Source organism: Anas platyrhynchos, chromosome 1 (genome assembly GCF_047663525.1).
Source record: "Anas platyrhynchos isolate ZD024472 breed Pekin duck chromosome 1, IASCAAS_PekinDuck_T2T, whole genome shotgun sequence".
Classification (NCBI taxonomy): Eukaryota; Metazoa; Chordata; class Aves; order Anseriformes; family Anatidae; genus Anas; species Anas platyrhynchos.
In genome coordinates, this window is record NC_092587.1 from 104,762,271 (window position 1) to 104,789,031 (window position 26,761).

The 26,761-nt window shown below is 33.5% G+C and overlaps 1 protein-coding gene across 1 annotated transcript in view; it reads right to left on the bottom strand.

Moving 5' to 3' along the window:
- Positions 1-1,382: 1,382 nt before the first annotated feature.
- Positions 1,383-26,761, bottom strand: part of TMPRSS15 (transmembrane serine protease 15) — a 54,597-nt gene continuing 29,218 nt past the window's right edge. The window contains exons 18-29 of the mRNA XM_013099923.5: positions 22,205-22,294; positions 20,750-20,875; positions 20,156-20,287; positions 18,207-18,317; positions 15,481-15,613; positions 10,623-10,718; positions 7,480-7,529; positions 6,861-7,035; positions 4,717-4,898; positions 4,371-4,466; positions 3,288-3,427; positions 1,383-1,568 (exon numbers count right to left, since the gene is read on the bottom strand). Coding sequence (XP_012955377.2) covers positions 1,398-1,568; positions 3,288-3,427; positions 4,371-4,466; positions 4,717-4,898; positions 6,861-7,035; positions 7,480-7,529; positions 10,623-10,718; positions 15,481-15,613; positions 18,207-18,317; positions 20,156-20,287; positions 20,750-20,875; positions 22,205-22,294 — 1,502 coding nt within the window. The 3' untranslated portion in view covers positions 1,383-1,397. The remainder of the gene's footprint in view (positions 1,569-3,287; positions 3,428-4,370; positions 4,467-4,716; positions 4,899-6,860; positions 7,036-7,479; positions 7,530-10,622; positions 10,719-15,480; positions 15,614-18,206; positions 18,318-20,155; positions 20,288-20,749; positions 20,876-22,204; positions 22,295-26,761) is intronic.

A 26,761-nucleotide genomic window follows, 5' to 3' on the forward strand; every position in this document is an offset into this window, starting at 1 on the left:
GCATTGTAAACACCAAGCATTGAAACGTCTTACAAAAATCATTGATCTATGTGTATACGTACAGATACATATATCCAGTAAATGAGAATGCATTTTGTATTTTCATGTGGTGCTGCAGAATTAAAAGGTATTAAATTTCTATACTAGGTTATAAGCAGAATACGCATCACCTTACGCCAACATTTAGACACCACTGAATTTAAGGCATTTTAACAAGAAGAGAGTAGTGTTTTAATAGAACTATATTTAGACCATTAAGATCAAACAGATTTTTTCCCCATACTTTTTACAATTTGGAATGCTGTTAATAGGCAATCAGGATAGATTTTAAACAAAACACAAAATCAACATTAAAAGTCCCCTGGACAGTAAAAGAAAAGCACAGAAAAGGACAGAAAAGCATAAACTATCAGTACAATGTACAAACATTGTACATTGTATTATGTAGCATAAACTATCAGTACAATGTACAAAAATGTACAAAAGTACATTTTATTCACCATGATCTTCATTATTGTCAGGATTTTAAAAAAATATATTGTATTTTATGAGAAGTTGTAGTACTGTCAGTTTGTGCCAGGGTCTACACAAGTACATATCTGTAATTATTTGAATAATTACCAAAACACTTGCATAAAAAGAAAACTAAAAAGCTATTTTCCATCTTTATTTAACTCTATTAATTCCAAACAAATTGCACTGGAGATAACTTTAATCTTACATTCAAGTTTGTTCATTATAAAGCAGGATGATACAGGATTAACCTTTATGCACAATCTACTAATATCACATCAGAGCTTTTTGTAACAGCCAAGTTAGAAGAACTCCCATGAGTCCAGTTTCAACAGATAACGTATACTTTCATTTCAATACATGGCAATTAGTGAGAAGAATTGACTATGCATTGAAATAAGAATGCACCTTGGGAAATAGTGTAAAATCGTAAACATAGTTAATGTCAGGCCTGAAATTAATAATTTAGACCATTTTTCAATAAAGCATTTGTGATTTGAAAACTAATTTTCTTCCTTCTTTCCTTCCTTCTTCCCTCCCTCCCTTGCCATGCTTTGTAAAGCCCTCTACTATGCATTTAATACACTGCTGTTCAAAGAAACCATTTCCCCACACAGTGGATAGATAGCAGAATTACCTTTCATATAAAGGAAAAAGTAAAATTATAAAACTATTAAAAAGTATAGAATCTGTTTTGATATATTCCTCTCAATTTTTTATAAAGAAAGTAATTTTCAATTATTAATATTTCTTTCCCTAAATTTAAATCTAGACTGAACTTTGAATTATACCTTTTCAGTTTCTCTAATTGTGAGTTTTGAATGCTAGTCTCTTTTGCATTATTATACAGGCTTACTTTCAACCTTTAAATTCAATTTCTATCATTAAAAAATATCAAGGTAATAGATGGTATTTTGTATCCAGTCCACAAACATGGTGACTCGAGTATACACTCCTGGTCGTTCGGGAAGTGCACACTTATAGCCAAATGATGTTACACCTACCAAAACCCACTTGTTACCATCTTCAAACATCAGAGGGCCTCCTGAATCTCCCTGCAATATGCAATTCAAAAGTTAAACGTGAACAGTGTCAGCTGTTAACCAGAGGCTGTTGGTTATAATGTGTTTTTTTTGTTTTTTTTTTTCTTGATGATCTTTAATCATGAACACTGTATCTTTTTATGCCTTGGACACCAGAAATTAGAGTAATGTGGATTCTTCCATACAGAAAACACAGAAATAATCTATTTTAAAAAGTTTATATGTAATCTCTCTATATTTATAATCTATAAATAATCTATGATTTTTTTTTTTTAATAATAAAAAAGGATGTGATTTTAAACTCTCATCAGTCTTTTAGTAGAGGACTGAGTTTCAAAAGATTATTATACATTTATATGTATATATACATTTGTTGGTGGTAAATACCTTCATTTTTCACAAAGCTTGGGTAAATGTGTAGAATTATTTTCCAGATGAGTCTATTTAGCTAAAATACAGTTCTATTTTCTGTCCCCCGACCTTTGGCAATTTCAAATTTAGAGAAAATGATGGCAAGATTGCCAGAAGAGGAGATGTACTTTTCTGCCACCTCTTTCTCAATGGGTTAGCAGATGCAAGAGAGTGCGGGAGATAAATTTAATTCATCCCACAGCCTGAGTGACCTTTCATGTCTTGTTTTGATGAAAAAGAAAACAATGATTATTTTTTGTTGTCTATTCTGGAGCTAGTTAGTTCAACCAGTATTACTGTTGTCTTCTTTCGGTTCTTTGAAGGGAGCTTTAGGGAAGAGTTCTGTGGGGACTCAGCTATTAAAATACTTCTGCCCATAAATCTAGAGCATCCACAAAAGTTCAAAGGCTGTGACAGCAGCCTAAAGGCTGAAGCAGTATCAGGAATCACTTGTTCCTCTTTGCTCATGGTTGAATGGCCATAGATGGCAATGCTGGTCACTTGTACTCTTTATCAACCTACGGCGCTACACTTTTTTTTTTTTACTTTTTTTTTTTTTCAGTTAGAAGGGCAGGAAACAAAAAGGAAAGCTACAGAGGCTGAAGGAAAGGAAAATGAAAGTAAGCTTGCATACACTCGTCTTTGACTAAAGTAGCCAAAGTCACTGCACCTGATGAAGGCTCAGGGCAGGGCACTAAGGCAACATCAGTTATGTGAGTGTTCCTTATTGAGGAGAGCCAGGCAATCTCCATGCTGTAGATTCCACGTTGCTGGAAGAAAAATGTGTTGGCCTACACTGACTATGCCCTCAAGGATATGCAGTGCATTAAAAGCAGAGCGGGAATGGACAGAACTGAAAGCCCCAGTAAACAGCCTCTCCAAAATACTGTGATGTTCACTCATAAAACATCTCCAGAGCCTACATATTCTGGGGAAAAGCATCATTGCTCTCTCCCTTTCCTTGGGTGAGGTATTTCTGAGATTTTGCTTTATTGGTATTTATTTCTCTGTACCCTGCTTTTTCCTAAATGTGTTCCTTTTTCCTCCATGGAATTACTCAGAACTAATTATTCAAAGTTTTGTGCAGAAAATTTCCAGTCCTCATATTTATCTCTCTATAAGGTTGTTTATGTCAAGATGATACAAAACAGATTTTTATTATAACATGTATCCCAATAAAGTACTAAATAGGCAAAATATTGTGAGTAGAAATTATATTCACAGTGATTCACAGTCCAGGTTTTAATGACTGGAGGATCACTTTTTCCCATAATTAAATGTACCGTGTGCTTGCAGTGAAAATGAGTCACTTATCCTTACCTGACAGGAATCTATTCCTCCTGTGTCATAGCCTGCACAGATCATATTTTCAGTAATACTATATTCTGGCATCCATTGCTGGCATTTGTCATTTAAAATGAGAGGGACCTCTGCTTCTTGCAATATATTTGAAGAGGAACCTGATGAACATACAGACTATGTTTCAATAAATATGTACAACATGCTCAGAATACCAATAATTTTGTTCTTGATCCAACATGTTGGGCATGTTTCCAAACAGTAGGAAGCCCTGCTGCACTGCTGTATTATTCAGGTTTATGCCCCTGAAACACAATCACTGATTAAATGGTGCTCATTAACTGAATCCTGTCTTTCATTTGTGCAACAGGACTGAATTTGGTTATAATTGAATTAAGGTTATTAAAATCAATGACTATGAACTTACTGTGGATAGGTCTGAGAGCTAATTGAAGGCTTAGAAGCTTAGATTGCCCAATGTTTCCACTCTATTCATTGTATAACTTTGACCGGGTATTTCTAGTTTTTATAAAAATTTCTGTTACTTGTTTCCAACTGAAACTTTAATTGCAATTTTACTCTGAAAATTGAGGTGCAAATATTTATAAGCAACCATGGAAGTGAAATGGCATGTTCATTACTTTACAGAGATTCCAAATCTTGAGAAGGGGATTTACAAATAGAATATACATTTCACGCTACAGTCAGTATACTTGACTTCTGAAGAAAATCATTTGCACATTTTCAGAAACACTGGGCTTTTTTCCCTTCCCCTTCCTTCACCCTCCCCAAATATCTTGAAGTAAGATGTTCGTATTTCATATTGAGAAAATAGTAGTTGTAACTCCTAAGTGGGATGCAGTAAGCTTTTTCATAATTTAATGGTTGTAGATATGGTTTTTTTTGTTTGTTTGTTTTGTTTTGTTTTGTTTTTTCCTAATAAACATGTTCTACTTTGCTTTGGGGAAGAAAGAGTGGGTGAGTGGGATAGCTCCAAAAATTCTGTATGGAGTACATCTCTAATCTGTTTTGCTCCTGTGGAATCAGGAGCAGACTTTCCCTCATGGCTTCATGCCTGTTATAATTTTCCCACAGATGACTCACCTCCGCTTGTAGTATCACCCCAGCCAGCAATGAAGCAGCTAGTTCCTGGCAAAAACTGTTGATTTTTTTCTGGTAAGCAGACAGGTTGTATGTAGTCTGTGAATGTGAAATAAACAATCAATTTCAACCTCTTTCCTGTATTCTGTTTTTTATGGAGTCACAAAAGAAAATGTTCATTAACTCAAATTCACTTTGGGGAGCAAAATAACCAGGAAGTACTGGATTGATTTATTAGGTTGTAAAAAATGTACAGCCATTCCATCACCCTCAAATGCTTAGCATATTTAAGAGCTCAGCATAATAGAATAAATATATTTTATGATAAAATACCAACTCACTTATTTACCTGTATATTGCACTTTGTACTGAAGATGCATCAGAGCAATATCACTGTCTTTTGTAAGCTTATTGTAATGAGGATTTATAATTATTTGATTGATGTATCGAACTACTGTTGAGGGGTGTGTCATATTCAATTGGTCATGCAAGCCAAGAACTGCCTTCCATTTAGATGGTTGTAAATGTCTCCTAGAAGTTGCAAGGAATATTCACAATTTTGAATGATTAATGAAAATTCTGAAAAATACGTTAGATAAAATGCTAATCTTTAACCTCCAAGCAATTCATAACATGTTCACATTTTCTCAAAATAAATATGAATATGTAGTGGCTGTGCTTACAATTTTGTGATAGTAATACCATTTTAAACATCCATATAGTAGAAATACATGGTTGATTCTTGATGTTAAGCTTATAATGTATTATTTATAAGAATTAATCAGATAGCAATGCAGTGGAGGAAAATACATTAACTAAATTGCTATGGCTTTTTAAACATTGGGAAGAATACTGCTGACTGCCCATAATGCAATTAATATTGGTCCCAGTTAGAAAATTATTTTGGAGTTATCTAAAGAATAATAGATTTACAATGTTGTAGAAAATGCTTCAGCTCACTGACTCAGAAAACTGGTCTCTTAATTTTTTTATCTAAAATGAAAACAATATGTTTAGACAAACTATGGCATAATCTTTTTTATTTATTTATTCATTATTTTTTTTTCCCTGGGTTACATAGTTGAGACTGTATCTAAGTTAGAGAACTTATATATTTGTTTTTGTTTTTTTTTTTAAATCAACCAGTTAGTATTTTCAAAAATATATTTTCAGCCATATTGCATGAAATTGGTTTCTGCTTATCTTTTAGTCTGACATCAAGAGGTTATCTTCTTCCAAATGTAAGCATTTAAGTTAAATATTCAGAATTAAGGGATGCAACTGGAAGCTTGCACTTAAGGAAAACTACAGCAAAGTCAAGGTGATAAAATGAGATTTAAGTGAAAAGAGAAAGGTGATATAAGTGAAAAGGAAGCACCAAAATAGATGTGGACTTATTGTGTGCAAACTAAGAGGGCTTGATCCTCCTAATTTCAATGGCTTTGTGACAGGAATATGGCTCTTGTCATACAATGAGGAGGCACTCATATATTGGCATAGTCTGTACTGCATTATTGTTAATCTATTTATAATTAAAACTCTACTGTAACTTTGAACAGAAATGTTTCTTTTTTGCCATTCCAGTTTCTGGGTGTCTTCTACATAACGTGTTTCTATGATAGACGTTATGGAGGCAAACCTTAGAAACTATTTTAATATGTATCACTTCTTTGAATGGTACAAATAACACCAGCTAGAGAGCATCCAGTATTGTCTAATCAATGCACATAAATCAAGATTCATTCCAATTACACACAGCTGATCTTGATCAATCAATAGCCGTATACAAGAGGGACAGGCAACACTGAATATACCTTTCTGAAACACCTCGTCCTTTAGAGCATTGACAGAGACTGAAGTAAGTAATGGGGGCCCAAATTGCTCATGGTTTAAGTGCAAATGCTTGGTATTAATACCATATGTTCAAAATGTAATTCTTCATTGTTCAGAAAATGCTTCTTAGTTTCCTTGATTCTCTGCTTTAGAGTACAGATTGAGGATTTCCCAGTAGGCAAAAGAGCCTTTAGCTTGAAGCTCCATGAGCTTCAAAACACAGTAATTAAAGAGTGAGCAAGATTTTAATTTTTTGTATCTGTATCACAAGTTATTCATTATCTGATGCCCCCTTAGTGAACCTGCACATAAAAAAAAAGTGTTTTACCATCGTTCTTAAAATCAAAAAGAAAAGGCATGGCATGGATGTTATATGACAATCTCAGCTAGTTGGCATGATGCCCCGTAGTCAGTGGAGACGAAGATACACTTGTGAATTTATATTAATTTACTTCAAAACATCTAATAAGCCTCAAAAAAGTGTCATTCCTGAGTGTTTTCAGTACAATCCTTTGAAAGTATGCTTTTCTCTGTATAGGACTGACTGATGGCTCAGGACTACACTTCAACCCAGCTTTACTGACAGCCACTTGCCATTAGGATACTTGCATGTTGGGGGAGTAATAGCATGTGCTAATTTATGAGTGCATTGAACATTACCCATATACACAGTGTGCTGCTGTCACCAGCCATTCCTCGCTGACAAGGGAGGCTCCACAAAGATGCATGGAATTAAAATGAAGTGAGACTACCCAAGGCCAAGCTTCTCTTCTGGCATCACTTCCACCTACAATCCTTGTTCTATTGTTCTGAGTTACCAAGCGTTGTCCACAAGCTAAAATAACAACAACAACAACAACAAATAGTGGTTTAAATATGTTTGTAGGGTAATATGGTACATTTTATTAGAATAGTTAATATTCTTGGAAAAATAGACTTTGTACTACCTGACCTGCTATTCAAAAATGCTATTATCGTGGAGGAAGTCATTTTATAGCTGAAATCAAAATGAAACTTTGTAACTTGGATTTAGATTTATATCTTCTGAGACCTTGACATTTTTATATATATGTGTATATACGATTTCTGTATAGACCCAAATGCAGTGTATACTTAACTCTGAAAACAAGTGAAGATTATAAATTTTTCTGTTTATATAATTACAAGTACAGCTTTTATAGTCCATTCCCTAACCTTTCAATTCAAACTATAAACATCATGCTTATGGACTGAACAATCTGATTTCTGTGTTAAACATTCCCAAGGTGTTTGTACTTACGTTTAATGTTACATTGCAGATGAATCACCTGGTTGTTCAAACAGTGTTCTCTAGAATAAAAGTACAATTAAATCACAAGTATCTGCACACCAGGTAACACTCTCTCTCTAATATATATAAGCACTTTAGTTTGATTAGTTTATCAAACTGTTAAACATAGTATTTTGGATACAGTCCTCCATGTTTTAATTTTTTAACTATAAATACAAAATATTTTTTATATATAATATTACATGTATATGTTCTTCTTTAATGGACACTTAATTGATGCATGTTTTGGAAATAAAAGTAGATTTCCCTTGTGATTTAAGTGAACAAGTCATCTGCTTATGACAGATTCTCAACAACATTGTAACAGGATATGGCAATTTTTTCTGCCTTTTGAGAAGTTTTCAAAAACTAACCACTAGAGATCAGTGTAACCAAAGAATTTTTAAAAGGGGTTAGTTTGGTATTAATGTATCTTCTTTACTAAGATTACAGTGCACTATAAAGTATATAGCTGCGTATAGAGGGTTAGGAATTATTTAGCAGAGATAAAGCCAGAGCCTGAACAGCATGAGACCACAGATCAAAACAACTTGAGCATTTCTGATACCCAGAGGTTTTAAGATTATCTTCATAGCTTGTAATGAATCTGAACACTTGGGACAGTATGTGTGCCAGCAATTTAAATCTGATGCACACAGAAATATATCAGAGAAAAATAAAAAAGACTGCCAAAGGCTAGTTCACAGTATCTCTTTTTAAAAGAGAAAAAGGGAAGGATTCTTTAAACATGATGTGGTATTATGCATCCCTCACTATGTTTACACTAAAATTTGAAATCTGTTGTGAGGGGGGTGACATGACCCAGCATTTTCACAATGGCATAGTAATGCAAGAAGGGCAAGTGAGAAGAAGTAACCCTCCGCTCCACTACCCAATTAAATCTGCACCATGGTGAAGGTGAGTGAGTGAGATATGCCTCTAGCCTTGTATTGTATCATATAAACTATCCAACATGTTAGATTTGTTTTTTGTTTTTTTGTTTTTTTTTTTTTACATTGAAGAAGGGATTTGCATATAATCGAGTCACATGTATCTCCCACCATCACTGCTTACTGATTGCTTTCATATAAGGTATTTATGGGCTTCTGCTTTTTCATCTTTTTGGAGTAAGCTCACAGTATAAAAAACACTTCTTTGCCTGCACTTCAGTTTACTAGTCTTCGGCTACCTCTCGGTAAACTCGGGAGACTCCAAAAGGCAACAGAGGCATTCCATGGGCACTGCATACCCATCTTATGTGACCCTCTGAGTGCAATCTAAGGTGCATGCAAAGCAGGAATCTAAAATACATGGGATATCTGTGATTATAGTCTTCACTTAGGAATGGCAAAAGCAATTATGCCTGTGGCGTCTGCTCATGTACCTTCAAGTAATGATTTTGACCTGTACAAAGCTATTTTTTGTACAAGAAATACATTACCTAAAGGCATCAGAGAACAGTTATACTGTCTGCACCACAGCTGAGGATCTGTGCTCTCCTTTACTTTTATGGTAGTTATGCTTGAATATTACCAAAGGCAATGTGAGCAACACCTTTTATAATCTGATTACGAGCATTTGATTTTTTAATTATCAAAACTATGTGACCTTTCTGTCATTCATTGTATATACCACAAAAGCATGGGAAACTATAATGGTGTCACCCTGTAAAACTGATTTCTATCGGCTTTCCAGGTGAAAAATGATGGAAGACATATCTATTTCAGCAACAGAAATACAAATAAGATGAACAAATTTATTTCATTTCCTCCTGCATTAATCACTTTTTAGTGCTTAGCAGATATTACTAGAAGGTATCTTTAAATCACTGCCACTATTTAAGATGTCTGTTGGCTATCCTTATTTAGACATGTAGTCAAGAAAAAAATGAAAAATAGGTTGTAATGATATCCAATTAGTTAAAGATACTTTTACTACCAATGGGAATGATAAATGTTTAGGATTAACAGAGTGCAACTAGAAGATACAATGCTTGCTTTTTTGTTTGTTTGTTTGTTTGTTTTAAATTTAGATAAAATACAGCATATTGAATTGAGAATTCCCTCATGCTTTGTTACTATGTGGTATGTTCATAAAGGAAACTTGAAAGAATATGGACTCTTTCCATCCTCAACATCATTTCAGCAATTTAGCAATTATACAGTAATTTTCTGCATCAGTATTTTTGGTAGGATTCCAGGAAAATGTGTGCCCTCATAAGCAGAAACACAGTAACTGAAGTCATTGTATGTTTTATTTGATGATAGTAAGCCCTTCTCCTTTTGGAGGTGTCCTGTAAATCCCATAATTTCCTGAGAATATAATCTTGTGCAAATGTTACCATTTCATTTAATCTACAAGAAATACTACCTGTTTGTAGGACCCTTCAGAATCACTTCAAGTGAACTGAAGTTCATTTGGAATGAGAAAGGTTAAGGGTATAATCAAATGCATCTCACCTAATTATTCAGTTCTAAATGTTGAGACAAACCCAGAAGTCATTTTTGGGTGAGATTAATTTGTCTAAACATCTGTCTGTAGCTCTAAATTTATATCAGTAAAGTCAATGGATTACAGATGTGATTCATTTTATTCCAGCAAAGATAGCTTGATGAATCACAATTTGGAAGTGCGTATTTTTGCTACTGATTTTGGAGAGAACCTAGTGTGTTATCTCTTATATAACAATGTGGGAATACCACTCCATTTTAATCCTTCCATAGGTGCTCAAAGTAATGTAGTATATATTCATAGTTTAGAGAGTCCATGTAAAAAGAAATGTAAAAATAATGGTATTTATCATTTCCACGTTTCCACATTTCAATGTTTAAAGACTTCACATAAAACTGTACTGAATGCTGGCTAAAAATGCAGCAAGCATCTCTTTCCTTTGAAATTCAATAACAGACAGGAATGGAAGGGGGGAAAGTGAGTTGCCCAGTGTTATATAAAATTCATCAGCAGATAGAGAATAAAACCTAGCTATTTTGATACTACCTTGTACAGAACCATGTTACCCCTCAGAAAAACTTGAGGTAGAAATTACTGTATTAGTGGCAGTCACCATACTTACAATTATCCTTTGTATGAGGAAGAAACCTCACTCTACGCACCTTTTTGTAAATATGAGGCTTTGGTTAGCTGTTTTGGTGATGGCAGCAAATGGGCCATCTCCAGTGAATAATACAGTTGATGACATATTTGCATCCCTAGAAAAAAAAAAAAAGACACACTTGAGTGTTTTTAGATATTTAACCTCTTCCACCGGTGGAGGACTGTTTGGGAAATTATTATGGTGGTAGAATAAACTTCAGCATTTATTTTTTAATTTTTATTTTTATTTTTTAATGAAATAATGACTGTCTGGATATTTGTGAGATTTTGAAACTTACATGCATTAAATTGCTTCTTGCCTACTTTCATTCTCACACCTTCTTGTAAGATCTCTAATGCTACAATTATATTGAAATAGATAGAAATAATTATTTTAATGAAAGTAAATAATCAATTTGTGCTTTTTGGTGCCACACTGAATGGTTTACAATACTGATTCTAAAATATATGGAACTAAAATTTAGTATGCAAAATTGATGAGGAACAAGATGAACCTTGGAATATCACAGTTTTGCAGTTTTGCAGGATGTAATTTCATTGCTATTTTACCTTTGTGCCTAGAGAAGAAATGAAAATTAGATTCTTTCATGAAGAATCTAATGCTACCTTAGAAGTTAAGTTTCACCCCACAGACATGTTGAAATAAAAATAACAGAATAACCTCTTCTCAAGGAGAGGTTTAGATTGGGTATTAGAAGGAATTTCTTCACAGAGAGGCTGGTCAGGCATTGGAATGGGTTGCCCAGGGAAGCGGCGGAGTCCCTATCTTAAATACCCAGAGGTATTTAAGAAACATGTGGACATGACACTAAGGGGCATGATGGGACTTGGTAGGTCAGGTTGATTGTTTTATGTGGTGATCTTGAATGTCTTTTCCAACCTAAACGATTCTAAGATTTGTGGAATAAATCAAGGGTATTGTGTCTTCCACTGAACAGGTTAGTCCATTTGAATTAAGCTGTACTCCTAGATGCCCTTTTCTACAACAACAGCATTTTGAACACCAAAGATTCTGTGAACTATTGGTGAGATGAAGTGTTTTGATGTTTACAACCCATATCTAGATTTCTTTCATAGCTTATTCTGCCCCATATACTTTGTGATACTGCATATGGCCGGCTTGGAACATATACTCCCTGGCTCTTGAGGAAACCTGGGTAAAAAAAGACAGCTGAGGTCAAACTACATAATTGTTTTGGGGGTGACAGCGTACTTCCATCTGATCTTTTAGCCATAGATATTTCAGGAGTGAAAAGACAGACATTTGTGCAGGTTTAATACACAGGGATCACCTATCAAGGCAGTATGACTTCAAGTGCACTCACTCTCCTGGGAAGTATGCAGTCTACTATTTGCCTGCAAATCTGTTGTGTGAAGAGTAAGATTAGGCATAGGAAAAAGGAGGTTTTCAATAGCCCTGATGTGCCACTAGGAAAGCTGTATGACATGCTCTATGGAAAAAGTCACTATGAGAAAACCTTTGATAATTACATTTGATTCATTTGTTTTCTTACTTTGACTTCCTGAAGTGCACACAGCTGGAGATTTCTAAATCTTATGTGACTGCAAAACCAAGCTGCTACTCTTTTAATTAAGTTATTGGTAAAATGAGTCTTAAGCATTTCTGTAAGTATAAAAAATCATAGAAATCATCCGCTTTTCCTGGAGTTTCTCAGATTAATAAGAAAATGATAGTTTAGCAGGTCCAGAAACTCTGGACAACTCTAGACAGACATAGTGCCACAGCTCTTTAATTTTCATTGATTCATGGCATCGTTCAACACATAGATTAGGTGTACCCAAGATAAAGTATTCTGAAAAGATTACTTTTCCTAGAACTGATTAATATTCAAAATAGAACTAGTTTTCAAATGAAGGGAATGATAGTAGCATATTATGATAGCTTTTATCTCTAATCATCCAGACTCTTATAATTTCAAAAGGAAAAAGGATTAACATCATAGGCCAGATTCTAAAAGTAAGATATATCTTGGCTTTTCACTGTGGGTCTTCTGTTATTGAAAATGATCTGTTAGAAATTTTGAAGGCTGTGACAGAAATGGCCTTTAAGAAGCTAATACAGGTGTTAAGTTCCTCATTCCATTCAACATGTTCACTAGCCAAAAGTCACAAAAGAATATTGGATAAATTTCTTACGCGCAGATCTACAGCGTTATGTAAGGTTTCAGTTTCTAATTCTGTCTCAGATGTGTTCAGTAACAATAAGCACTATATTGACTGTTAGGAAAGATTCAGATAAAATGGTATATTTCAGAAAAACTATTCAGAATAAGGATAAGAGTGCCATTTGTCCAATAAATACAATTCCTTTTACTACCTAAAAAAAATCCACATAAATTAAAAAAAAAATAAATATACCGATACATATATATTCACACATTTGTGATTCACATTTTGTAATTCATTGCTTAGTTTTCAGGCTGCAAGTATGTTTGCAGTTTGTTTAATTTGTGTTTAAGCTACACGGCAGTGTTTTTGCTTTGTCCACTAATTTTATGACAAACAGGAGAACAACAAACACTAAAGAACAGTAGCAAATTACAAACAATGAACACATTCTTTGGCATAAAAATAAAATAAAAATAATGTAACATCATCATCAGATACACATGAAGTGTAGGCTGAGCAAAAGATTCTTATTCTGGTTTCTCAGTTCCACCAATTAGTGCATCTTGCACTCTGGACTCATTCTGAATATAGGTTAGGCAAATAATTCGCAAACATTTTGTAGATGAACACACAGGCATCATTCCACATTTGCTTATTTGGCACATATCACAAACATGACAGTCACATACTTGAAAAATAAAAATAAAAAATAAAAGTAAAAGGATTCTGCTGTGTGATTTATCAGAATCTGTGTGGAACACTGCATCTTCTAGCTCAGCTACATAAATAGTCAGGATATGCTGCAGGACTCTCATTGTTTCCTTTTCATGAATTAAACAAGAAACGACACTAGAAAATGTATAACCAATTAACAGCAAAAGTAATTCATCCCAGATGAACTTTAGTCTCTTTCTCTGATAATGCATTATTCTAGGTAGTTATTTCAGTATAGCAGCATGAGCTATAGCCTATCCAAGACCTGTTATTACAACCATCCATTTACTAACAAATACAGTGCCAGTTATATACAAATATGCTGCTACAGGGAGACTCAAAGGCAGAAATACATTGATGCTTAAGGGATTTCTATATACATATGATAATTTTATCCTATTCTGCAGGATTTGTAACAGAAAAAGTACCCAAGATACCAGAACGTGATACAATTTCAGATTAAAAATACTATATATTTTTTAAACAATGGGTATAAACTAAACAATGGAATTAAAAAGAACTAATTAGGAAACTTAATAGGATTATTTATATATATATATATTTTTAACAAGTGTGTTTGACTCTATTATACAGACAAGCTCTGAAATATATTGCCATAGAATAGTATGGAGACAAAAGAATTAGTAATTTTAAAAAGCTAATAGAAAATACCATGGAAGACAAAGTTCACTAAAGCCTATCAAACATTAAAATGTAAACTAAACCATTACACCAGAAAATGACCAGTGTCCAGAAGTTACGGAGGAAAAGGAGGCAGGAGAAAGCAGGGAGAGAGGAAGAAGGCTACTGGCCATCGTAACGGACAAGGTTATTTGCCTGGAAGAACATTTACTCACACTCTGTATGTCCTTATATGCATGCATAAATTAGATAATTATATAGATAAATTATATAATCATGTAAATAATTAGATAATTAGGTATATTTGATAATACATATTATAATCAGGATTTGTGCATGGAGGTATTTGATATGTATATAAATGCAGTACCTACCCAAAAGAAATAAAAATAAAACAACACACATTCTCTTATCAGGTGATTAAAAATACTTTCAAACAACATTTAGTCATTTTTCTACATCTTCCTAACTGTGTGGTTTCTAAAACTGATTTATGAAAAACTGCATTTGCAGGTTTCCTACTTTGGTTAGAGACCATGATATACGGCAAGATAGAATTTCATTTGGTAATTATTTGAGTGAGTGACATTCCTAAAAACCTCAGCACTTTAGGAAAGACATATATTATTCAATGGATGGCAATGAAGTTTCATATAGTGTAAGTGAGGTCAGAATTCAGGCCATAAATTTTACCATAGTTGCAAAAATACAACACTTCTGCACTCGACCCTCCTCATCTCTTTCCTAGAAATTCAGCTGATCAGTAGTAATTGAAGCCAAATCAATTTTTTAAATCATATGCTTCCATTCTCCCTCCATCCTCTACCACACCTGAAGAGAAATATAGTTTCCTAACTGAACAGCTAAGGTCTGATGATAAGTATGAAATGTACTGGGAACCTAATTGCAGGATACCCAAGTGGTTATCTTGAATTTACTTGAGGTGAACATCAATATGATAGTGGAGCAGCCAAGGCTGCTGTTTTCTCCAGATTTAATCTGGAGCAATCCTCATAAAAAGTGAAGACATAAGTGATGACATAAAATGATAAAAGACTAACACTTCCACATCAGTCTCACAGTGTTCTCCAACATATGCTCATATGCTCTCCATATGCTCATGCCTAAGCTAACGTATTCAAAATTTGCAACACTGTGATGAATGCCATCAAAACAGGCACTGTGACACTTATAAATTTGTTGGTTGACCTCACAAGTCATTTACCACAGAAAAGTAGACTTGTTTTTTTGTTTTGTCTTTTTTTTTTTTTTTAATGGTATAGACACCAGTAAAATGATGAGGGAAACACAAATACACAGACTCAGAAAAGCTTCAAACAAGGAACAAAGAAACTGAATATTTTCACTCACCCTAATCCCAGCTGCTGGCAAACACTGTCTGAAATCTGCTCATTCCAATCATCTGCACATGCCAGGTGCCATGTCTTCCCAATCCTGACTTGTACCAGCCCTTTCGTGCTTAAAGAACCATTAAGCAATCTCACTGTAGACCAAAATGAATAGAAGCATTTTAGGCAGGTGGTAAAAAACAAACAAACAAACAAACAAAAACAAAACACCATGAAACACAAACAATCCCCCCTCCACACAATGCAGTATTATTATTGCCAGCAAAAAAAAAAAAAGTAGTTAAGGTATATTACAGCAGTAATAAACTCAGTATGTAGAAGATGTATTCCCACAGGAAGTAAATGCTTTTTCCTTCTATATTTCTGTGACACGATGTTTTCATAGCTTGTGTTTTGCAAGTCTTATTAACAGACAGCAAATAGTACATTTTCCATCTACTCTAACAACTATTTCTTCTTAGCCAGTACTATGCAATTTTGAAATACTGTGGTGAAGCTTTAGCTACATGATACTCAGTAACACTGACTAGAAGTAAGGTTAAAACCCAAGCTGACAGAAAAATTGGATTTTCCAGTTATAATCACTTTGAGAACTTTCAGTGTTTGCTTTCATTGCAGTTTAAGTTAAAATAATAACTATAATAATAATAAAACTCTCTGAAAACCAGTAGTTCTATCAAAGGTTTAAAAAAAATCAGAAAAAAAAATTGGAAACTTTAAGTATGTGGTAAAAAAATCTTATGCTACTGTCATGGTGACTAAGGAAGTTGTAGCAGAAGGTCAACAGAATTCTGTCTATAACTCATAGGCTACAGCTGAACTTGAGACAGATAGCAGTTATTGCCAGCATGAAGCAGGGAAAGCAATATAATTCATTTGCAATTTACTGGTTGCTGAAATATAGTTTTCAGGAAAATACTAGTTCTGTAGAAAACCTTTCTGCAAAAAGTATTTCCATAAAAATTAACATTTATCCACTTTATTAAAAATAAATAAATAAAAATTCCTCTTTGACATGCAGAGCACATGAATGAAATAAGTGACAAACAGTGGTTAAATTAATAGTAAACATCACTCATACAAAATTTTGGAGCAGTCTTTAAAATCTCAGAATTGCTTGCACTGTGAGATTTCTCCAAATCACTTTTGACACCTTTCCTGTCTTCTACTTTAACTATAATTCCTTTTCCTTTCTCCTCATCAGATCTACATTAATCTCCAAATACACTGCTGGTAAGCAGTAAGAGACTTACTGAGCACTCAAAAAGTGGTTAAGTGTAATGTCATATACTTTAGAATTTTTAAAGAAAGAGATAACCAATGTTTTTTCTTTGGAGTCCCTGGGAAGTTTAATGAGTTGGAGTATTTGAAAATAGTAGCTTGTCTAGTCTAAAATGGTACATATGATAAGAAATTGAAATTGGTTTCAGGAAAATGAGCAAGTATTTTGGACACTGAAAAGACTCAATATGAGGGTGTCTAATTGAATTTGCATTTTATTTTAAAGGTTAGACTGATTCATCCAACTTTTGGATTAAATGGGTTTTTGGAAGCAATTCTCCCTATCCCTTAATGTGAGGTAATTGGTTATGAAGAAATAGACAATCTATGGCAAAATAAATCTTTGGGAAAACGTACATGTTAATTTAGGTGATGGTTACCTTGTTCAGATCTTTAGCAATGGCAAAGAAGAAGCTGAAATGAATTTTAATTTTGTGCATTTTTAAAGGCAGAATATGGTTGCAAAAACAGTTAATTGCATTAATGTGGACACTGACACTGCTTTTTCAGACATTATATACATATACATCCATATAAAAGATGTTGAAATCAATGAGAACTGTCAGCCAGATATATCCAATGATATATCTGAACCCTATAAGTCTTTCTTAAAACAAAGGAAGATGATGATATATTGAGCTTAGAAGTGTGCTTTTAACTTTCCCATTAATGTTTCATAATACATTGTCAGAACAGCACTTTTTCAGAAACAGCAATGTGATTCCTGTGCTAGGCCCAATGTGGTTTTAACAACAGTTTTACACTGAAGTTGTTGCTTAGGGAACATTTTTTCCATGTTACGCAAAATGAAACCATACGTTGTACACCTAAATTTTCAAAGAACCATTTTATGAGATGATTAAGCAGTTGCAGCTATCAATTTTCTTGTAGGAACCTGCACATCCACTGGGAGCAATAGATACTGCTTTTTCATTTGTGCCACACCTTCATCCTATGGCAATGCCAGCCATGAGGTGGAGTGCAGGCAGGCTGGGGGGTGCTCTGTGCCACAGTTTGGCTTCCCACTATTTGACAGTTTCTCTCAGGAAGACTTCTTAAACTCTGTCACACACTGCAGCATTTATACTGCTGTGAAACTGAAAGTAATAACAGGAAAAAATACAAAATTTTGGCAATATGAAATGGATACAGAATGAGAACATGTAATGAATTTTCATTTCATTTTGAGGTCACTGTAAATAGTCATATCTTTAAGTACAAAGTAACTTCTTACCTTTCCTAGAGACTACACAAGATTACATGCATTGTCTCAGAAATGTGACTTTGCTTTTCTGTCCCTGACAAAGTCAGGTACTGCTGTGTAAATCTGCATGGCTTGCATACAGATGCCACAGTTTACACTAGCTAGGGTTCTGTGTCTGTTTGCCTGTGAAATTCCTATCAAATACTCATGCATTCCTTCTCTACGTTTGAAATAAAACTTACTGCACTTTGCTTCATCAGAGCCATCTTCACACTGAGGTAGGTTATCACAAAGGTTATGCAATGGTATACACTCTCCATTACGACACTGATATTCCTCGAGTGTACACGCTCCTGAAGGAAAACACGAAATGAAAATGAAACCACAATTACTGGAATGGTAAAACTGTAAACATCAGTTTGGTGATCATCCAGTTTACCTAAAAATAAAATTGTGTAGATAGTATACAGGATTTTTTTCCTAATGCCTTCCTCTTATGATTTCCCTTTACTTCCCCTTTTCTTTCCTTTTTTTTTTTTTTTTTTTTTTCCAAAATAATGATGATTTTCAGATAAATAAAAGCTAATTAAGTATAAAATGTGGTATTACACCTTACAGTTTCTGCTAAAGTTAGCATTGCTCAGCTACTAGTGTTCTTCTGCTACACAAATGAATCTTTGGGGTGGATGAGAAAAATCAAATCCTGATTAAATCCTGTTGAAAGTGACTAATAGTCACTTTGGATGTTTAACACTTTCACAGAAGTTTAGTGGCTTTAAAGTGTGTCAAGTCAAATATGCAAGTAAAGAGGCATTGACAGACAAGAGTTTCCTTTCAAAACCTAGCTGGGAGGAAAGGGGAGACAAAAGTAATAGAAATGAATGAGGAAAACATTCACAAAAATAGCATTAATCCACTTCAGTATCAGCTGCGTAAAAAATGGAGATCCCATATAGAGTAAATATAAAGCTGTAATCCTTGCTGTGTGGGGACCAGTGTATTTAATGGCACCATTTGTTATATCTAAAATCTTATTTAAGGCAAGACAGTTGCTCTCTTCCTAAATTTTGACTATCCATATAAAAAGATTAACTTATCAGCCAATATGACCTGTTATCTAACATGGATGTAAAAGAGTATGATTTCTGTAATTCCTGTATCAGATTTTCACACATTCACTGGCCACAACTGATGCCAGATTTTCCACAGAACTTAGTTCCTACTTCTACAGCTAGATGAAAATAAGATTTTCAAATATGTTTTTCTTATTATAATGCATACCATCAAAAAGTTTTTATTGTAAAATTATTTTTCCTTATGAAAATCTTAGTATCTCATGGAAAAATAAAATGTGAAGAAAAATCTTCTTTACTTACAAAATTTGCTTATTTACTTACAATATGATATTAGTCTGTGTTCTTCGGCTGCAAAGATCGTGATAAGCTTAACTCTTCTGCAATTGCCAACCTTTTAACATATTTAATGAGACCTGGCAATGGCCACTTTGAGAACTCTGCCTTTATAAGCACAATAATTTATTTTACAACAAAACACGGGCAAAACTTAATCTTTACTGAACCAGTTAAAAAATAGTCATAGTGTTGTTGAGCTGAACAAATGTGATAGATAAGGAAGAAAAAGAAGTGGTAAAATGGTCATGTGCCCATATAAACCTGCCTGTCAGTCTTGCACAAGGTGAGTTAATTACCAACAGTAAATCAATGGTTATGATTTATCAGAGATAAATATATATATATATACATATATCACTATTACTATATTATTATATCATGTTAATCTATAAAAAAGCTGACCTTATGATATTAAAAGAAAGCAAAAGAGTGTAGATTCTTGTTGACTTGTTGAGTTTGTATAAATAATACTTCATATTTGCCCTTTTAGGATTTAGATGGTTCACTAGTCAAAATACTGGGTCACTTTTTCCCATACTATTGAACAGAGTTGCAGATGGTACCAACATCAGCCAACTGGATACTTTATAAAGTAACAAAATGTCACATTTCCTGCTAGAAAACAAAGTCATAAAGTGCAAATGAGTAACTGTTAATCTTTTTAAATTTTTGATATTTCTATTGATTAAGGACAGAGAGTCACCTCCTACTCTCCACTTTTTCTCAAATGTATTTGACCTTTGGTATAACCTCTTAAAGACATGAGATTGTACACTGACCTAGATGATAACCAGTAGTGAAGTTTGCAAGAAATCCTTGCTTCGTTACAATCTTGTCCGTAAAAAGGATTACCGTCATCTGGTTTGTTGTAGAGAAGACATCTGGCAATGGGCCTTGTCCTGTATAGACAGCTACTCTCCAGGAGAACACGAATATAGGTTATTTTGATCTTATTTATTTCAAAATGTTTTAGAACTCAGTGCAAATATTGCTACCACATGAATACAGTTATTTCTTGAAGACACTGCTATCAGATTGTGATGCCCAAAGCTCAACCCCAAATTTGATATGTCGGTATAGAAAATAAAGTTTGATCAACACACGAATATTATTCTGTTTCTGCGCATACATGAGCAGTCTTATTTATTGAGAAGTTAATTTCTATTGGATTGTATGGAAAGCCGAGTGTGTGCAAACTTTTGGGAAACATGATGTCACATACTGTATGCTTTCTTGAGTTTTCCTGCTTATTTATAAGATGTATAAATCTGAAGAAATGTAAAAGAAAGAGAGAATTGATTTCCTTTACATCAGATCAATCAGTTTGCTCCAGTGGCCTAATTGCATTCATTTTACCCAGCAGTTTTACTTGCCCAGAAGTGAAGAATTTGGTCCTCTGCCATCTCTGACTTCAACTATATCATAAATATATTCCACATCAAAAACCTGAAAATGAAGTTGAATGTTCTTCCCTATTTCGGCATTTAAGTACCATACACCTAGAAAACAATAACACACAAACACAAAAACCGACTTAATGGTTGTCACATTTTCTGAATCATTTTCACATTGAAGGAAAAAGAAATAATCTCTGTTAAAATATTCAGAATTATCCACGAGACTCAGAAGTCTACATTTCAACTTTAGAAGTGACGTAAGCTGTCCAGATCTAAAATCCCATTTACTCTGATTTTCTAAGATGCTTTTGAAAATTATATTTATTTTTCTAAGACATAGACAATTGTGTTTATTACCATTCATGGCGCCTGCTTGTTTCCCTGCAATAAGAAAGGTAATTGTTTTGTAACTGTGAAAACATGACAGCCTTGTCACTTAAGCCTTATGCTATTGGATAGTAAAATAATTTCTATAAGCATTCACAGAAACCTGCCTTTCAAATTATATCTCTTTTTACAGAAGAAACATTTGCCTCTGTTTAAACCACCTTTATTATATTTTTTCTAAGTGACTGTGGGTAGTATGGAAATCTTGCAAAGAAAGTTAAAAGTAACAAACAACACAAAACACTTTTTCTCTCGTCATAGAATGAAAAGTATTTTCCTACTAGTAACAATCATGTCTGGTAACCTGTGAAATTAATACGTGGAAATAAGAGCCATATCTCAAGTGGGACAGAAACACAAAATAAGTTTTGCTATTAACGTCCCAGCACAATTCTCCTGTTAAAGGTAAAGTAATAAATAATTGAAATTTAATTAAGAAGCAACAGCAAAATTCTCTTCCTTGCTTAATCCATCAACAGCACACAGCATATACCACCTTGAAACATCATAAATCTCATTTTCTATTCACCTTTGCAAGCTGTAGCTTGATCCAAATCAAGTAACACTAGTAGATTAATGCTGTCTTTTCACTGGTACGTTAAGAAATATTCAATAAAGATAATCCCTTGCAAAATACATGCATATATAATTTCAACTTTAAAAGGTGAACTATTTAACAAAAAGCTGATGACCAAGCCACTAACCCAACAAATATGTTGAGGTGAAATGCTAAAAGTGGACTTTCAACATCTTCTCATGTGCATTGATATGAAAATATCTGACATAAAAGGCATAATGTATCTTCTGGCCTGACTGAAACCACTTCAAGGGATTGTGCTTATCAACATCATTTTTTAATCAACTGGCATAAGAACCCCTAGCTTCTGCTAAGCATCATATAGATAGACTTCAATTAAAAGAGCCCAAAGTATTTAGCTTGGATCTTTTTTTTTTTTTTTTTTTTTCCTTGACAACATTTGAAAGCACATTTAAAACCTTTATCCATCTAAACTTTTCATGAAGACTTAGAAAAGAATGACTTACATGATGCTTGATTAGGATAATAGTTTGGAAAGTTTTCAGAGCTGAACGTACTGTTTGGCTCCCAGAGTTCAACTGGTCCTCCACAGTCACCTGAAAAAGAAAACATTTCAAAACATAATTCATCTATTACTTTATTTCTACAATCATCTGTCTACAAAGACAATATAGAAAAAGTAATTTTATGAAGAAGATATTCACTCTAACTGTAAGGGGCCAGCTATAGTCCTATTGTTATAAAGCTTGAACAATGAACTGTGATAAGCCACCACTCCACTTCCTTTGGGGAAGGAAGGTGTGGAAGAGCTTTACTGTCCTTATCAGCTGCAGTGGCAGACTTGTAATTCATGCCATCGGTCAGCTGTAGGTCAGACAATGCTGATTATGAAGTGCTAGTGCCGAGGTGCACAACTGCATCCACAATGGTGTTATGAGAAGTCTACCCCACATAGGCAGGAAAGGATATAATTTGCTTCATTTGGTAATTACTGGTCTTCAAGCTGCACACATGACAGAAAATGTGAAGAAAACTGTATAATTTAGTAGTGTTTTAACATAAAAGCTAGAAAACATCTATATAAGACAGGAAGTCTCCCCATCGCCCAAACATAAGCATTCATGCATTTAGCATGCCTTGCTTATTATCTAATTGATTTTCTTGAAGCACTGGCAGAGATACTAAAGCCCATTTTGTCATCTAGGAAATAAACTTTGTAGCAAGACCATATGAATCTACAGTGGAAACCATTAGAATTTACCTGAAAATTTATTGGTAGCAAATTTTTTAGTTGAAAAGCATTCAAAAAATTATAAAAAAAAAAATTGTCAGGTGGAGTTTTCACCATTTTGCAGTTCATCTTGGCTAAGAAATAAAGAGCAGTTTATTTCCTCATTCCATAAACTTATAAAATGTATTAAAAAAAAAACACACTATTGTTATTATTGCAATAACTATTGTTTAACTCATCAATTGAATATAAGACTTTCAAATTAAGCTTTTATGCAAGGAGGTTTGAAACCCATATATTTCAAAACAAGTATGTCTACTAACTTATCTACTATTCTCCCCCTTCAGGGAAAGGTGATATTGTTGATGTGAGAAATCTTTGAACTTCTATAAGGATAAATGGAATAAAAATTTCCAGTACAATTTCAGAATATAAATTCATGGAGATGAGCTGCAGATTTTGAAAGGAGGGAACTTAGAAAAACACTAAAGAGGTCTGATCAGGTACTCAGACTTTTCCAAACATACTCTAATGCAGTATGTGAAGGCATCAGAACTGTGTGCGAATACATCTATAAAGTGATGTTATATATTGTTAATGAGCTAGGAAACACTAACTAGAACACCTAGTATTTGTATATTTAATGAGAGAATTGTGAAAGGGTCAATGCTTTCAAAAATTTAAGACTTCAATTTTTTTAATTTTCAGTTTAAGTCTATATTGAAAAGCCAGATGACATCTTCGATGCTTGGCCTGAAAAGACATCTTAATAGCTATCTAGATATATGACAACAACAAAATTGGCACTTAAAATGTCTGCCTTGATAAATATGACTTTTTACTCTAATGACAGCAAAACAATGTACAAAAGCTTGTATATATTCTGAAACAGAACATCAAAAGACTGACTACAGTGAGATTCATAATTTTCCTATTATGCAATGTTTTTAGAAAAATGGGTCTCAACGTGAGCAAAATACTCAATGTGAGTATTTTAAGAACTTATACTGTCATTTTGAATTCATCAGGAGTCAAAAAGCTTTTAGTTAAATCTTTTTAAATAGTAAAAGTAGCCATTTGTTCTTTCCCCAAAACAACAGCTCCAATAAAAAAATATCCTAAACATGTACTTGCGCTCAGATATATAAACATAACATTTTATATAAAAGAAGGTAATTTAGATATGCATATGCACACATATACACACTCTCTCACACACACAATTAACTGTGCTGTATATACTCAATACTCTCTTTCAATATATAGTACATAAAGGTGGTTTACATCCAGAATATATCAGCTTCATATCCCCAAATTTTACTATATGTTAAGAAATGTTATTTATGTTACTTCAGCTGTACCATTGGAAAGAAATCTGTTTTACCACTTCTGTTGCTCTCAAATACTTGTTTCAGAAAAAAACACTGCTCTTATTTCCATTATTATTATTATTATTATTTATTATATTATTTCAATTTCCAAGAAACAGAAGTAAAGATAGAATAATTCTACCATTTGTTTTTCTTGTTTTATTCCTTTAATTAAGCATGATTTTGTCAACGTAGTATTTGGTTAAACATTACCCCCCTATTGGTTTACATTTTGTATTTTGGTATGTCTGTCAGAATTTTACACTGTGAGTCTCTAGTATAAGGACTTCTTTATATACAAGTCTTACTGAGGTTGTCCATTGAATTCTACTGGGAGCAAGTTCCACTAAATACAAGAAAGATTTGAACTTTCTCATTACAGCCTATTTTATTTTATTTTATTTTATTTTATTTTATTTTATTTTATTTTATTTTTATTTTTATTTTATTTTATTTCATTTTATTTTGCTTTGTTTTATTTTATTTATTTATTTTCTAAATCAAACCTGTCGAGATAGATTCAACTCTCTGAAAGGCAAAGGAACTGTTTAAAATAACACAATATCACTAAAAAGTGTATTACATTTCAGATATATGGGTTACAGTGACAACTAACTTCTGTAAGTTCCATTAACAACAAATAAAACTTACATTGGCTTTGTTATTAATGCACATAGAAATAGGCACAGAACTATTGCAAACATGGACAAAGAATTCTTAGCCAGATTCATCTTATGACATTAGCAGAGCAAAACCAAATTTCTTAATGGCTGAACTTCAGCAACTTATGATGAAATCTGATTTGGTGTTGGCTACATGTAAGATATCAGTAATGATCTGTTCTTTTTTGTCTTGCATGGAAAAGCACGGAAAGCAATTGATTTTGTTCATGGAAAAATATTTTTAAAATTTCTTGTAATCTTTAAAGATAAATTTATACGGAGTAATTCTGGATTGTATTCCAGATGCTCATTAGAGAACCAAAAAAAACAATCACCACCAATAACCTCAGTCATTTCATGAAGGATAATGAAGGTTTTTCTCAACACTGTAGACAATGATATATGATCTTTACAGAAAAACAAACAAACAAACAAACAAAAAATCACTCTGGCTTTGACCAAAACCTTACTTTATATTAACATACACATCTAAAGGATGGAATATACACTGCAATTTCCACACTGTGATTTGTGTTAATAGACAAGTTATGAATGAATAAGAAGATTAAAGCAATCCTTACTTTAGATGAAAGTGTAAGCTGACAGTCTTGTGTAAATGACAAAAACAAATCCAGCTCCCCTACCCCATGCCCTGACAAAAAAATTCAGACTTTTCAATGAGCTTCTGTGGCACTGTGAATGATGCAAATGCCTCTCACTGAAGCTCTAGGTCTAGCAAAGGAAATGAGCTCAATGTAAAATCTTTCATCTCTTGTTTATAGATGTGACATTTGTAGTGAAACTGTCAGTGTTAGTAAACTTGCACCATATCCATCAAAGTAATATCAGACTTCTTTGAAGATGATTGATAATATCCACATTTTTCAGCAGGTTGCAGACAGCATATATGTATCATGCCTCAATGAGGTAAGAGTGCAACCAAGTCCGTTTTTACACAGGAGCTGCCTAGCCTGTACTTTTGTATCATATTGAAGGATAACACAGATTCTCCCTAATTCATTTTATACAGATTTATACAGCACGTGACCACTTCATTTTTTGAATGTTTAAATTTTCTCACAATACTTTGGGTCAAGATCTACAGTTTGAAAGCTTTGGTGTTTCAACAGCAGAACTCAGCTACTACTTACTACAGAGACTTTATGCCACTAATCATTTGCCTGAAGTTAACTTCCAAGGTGTGTTTACTCAGACCCCATGAAAAAGGACTGGAGGTGGCAGCTCATCTCCTCACACACTAGAACTGCTAACTCCATCTTTTTTGTTTTCCTATTCAGATTTTTTTCAGAGCAAATATTGTTCTATTTTTCTTTTTGAATGTAATCAGATATAGTATGGAAAACAATATGGCCAAATACATTTTGAAAATAACTCATTCATTTTGAGCCTTGTTCCAGATAATACTTCCATTTTGGGTATCTGGCATTCATACAGATTTTGCTCCATTCTTAAAACCATTCTGACACTATTATTGTTTCATTCCCCTAAATATGAGATTTTTCATTGTGTATGTATTCTCAGAGCTCAGTGAACATATAACTATTGAGACATCTGATGTCTCAATTATTATGTGTTTTTGCTAACTCTCTTATCCCACTCCTGTATTGTTTCTAATTTTAAATATAGAAGTTATAATCCTCCTCCTCTTTTTAACTCTGTCCTCTTTACTGGATTCCTGGAGGCTTTTACTAATTTACTAATAACAGATTTTAGAAACAAATTATGAATTCTTTACTTATGTACTGGGTCTAGACCCAATATTTTCCCAGACGGGAAAGT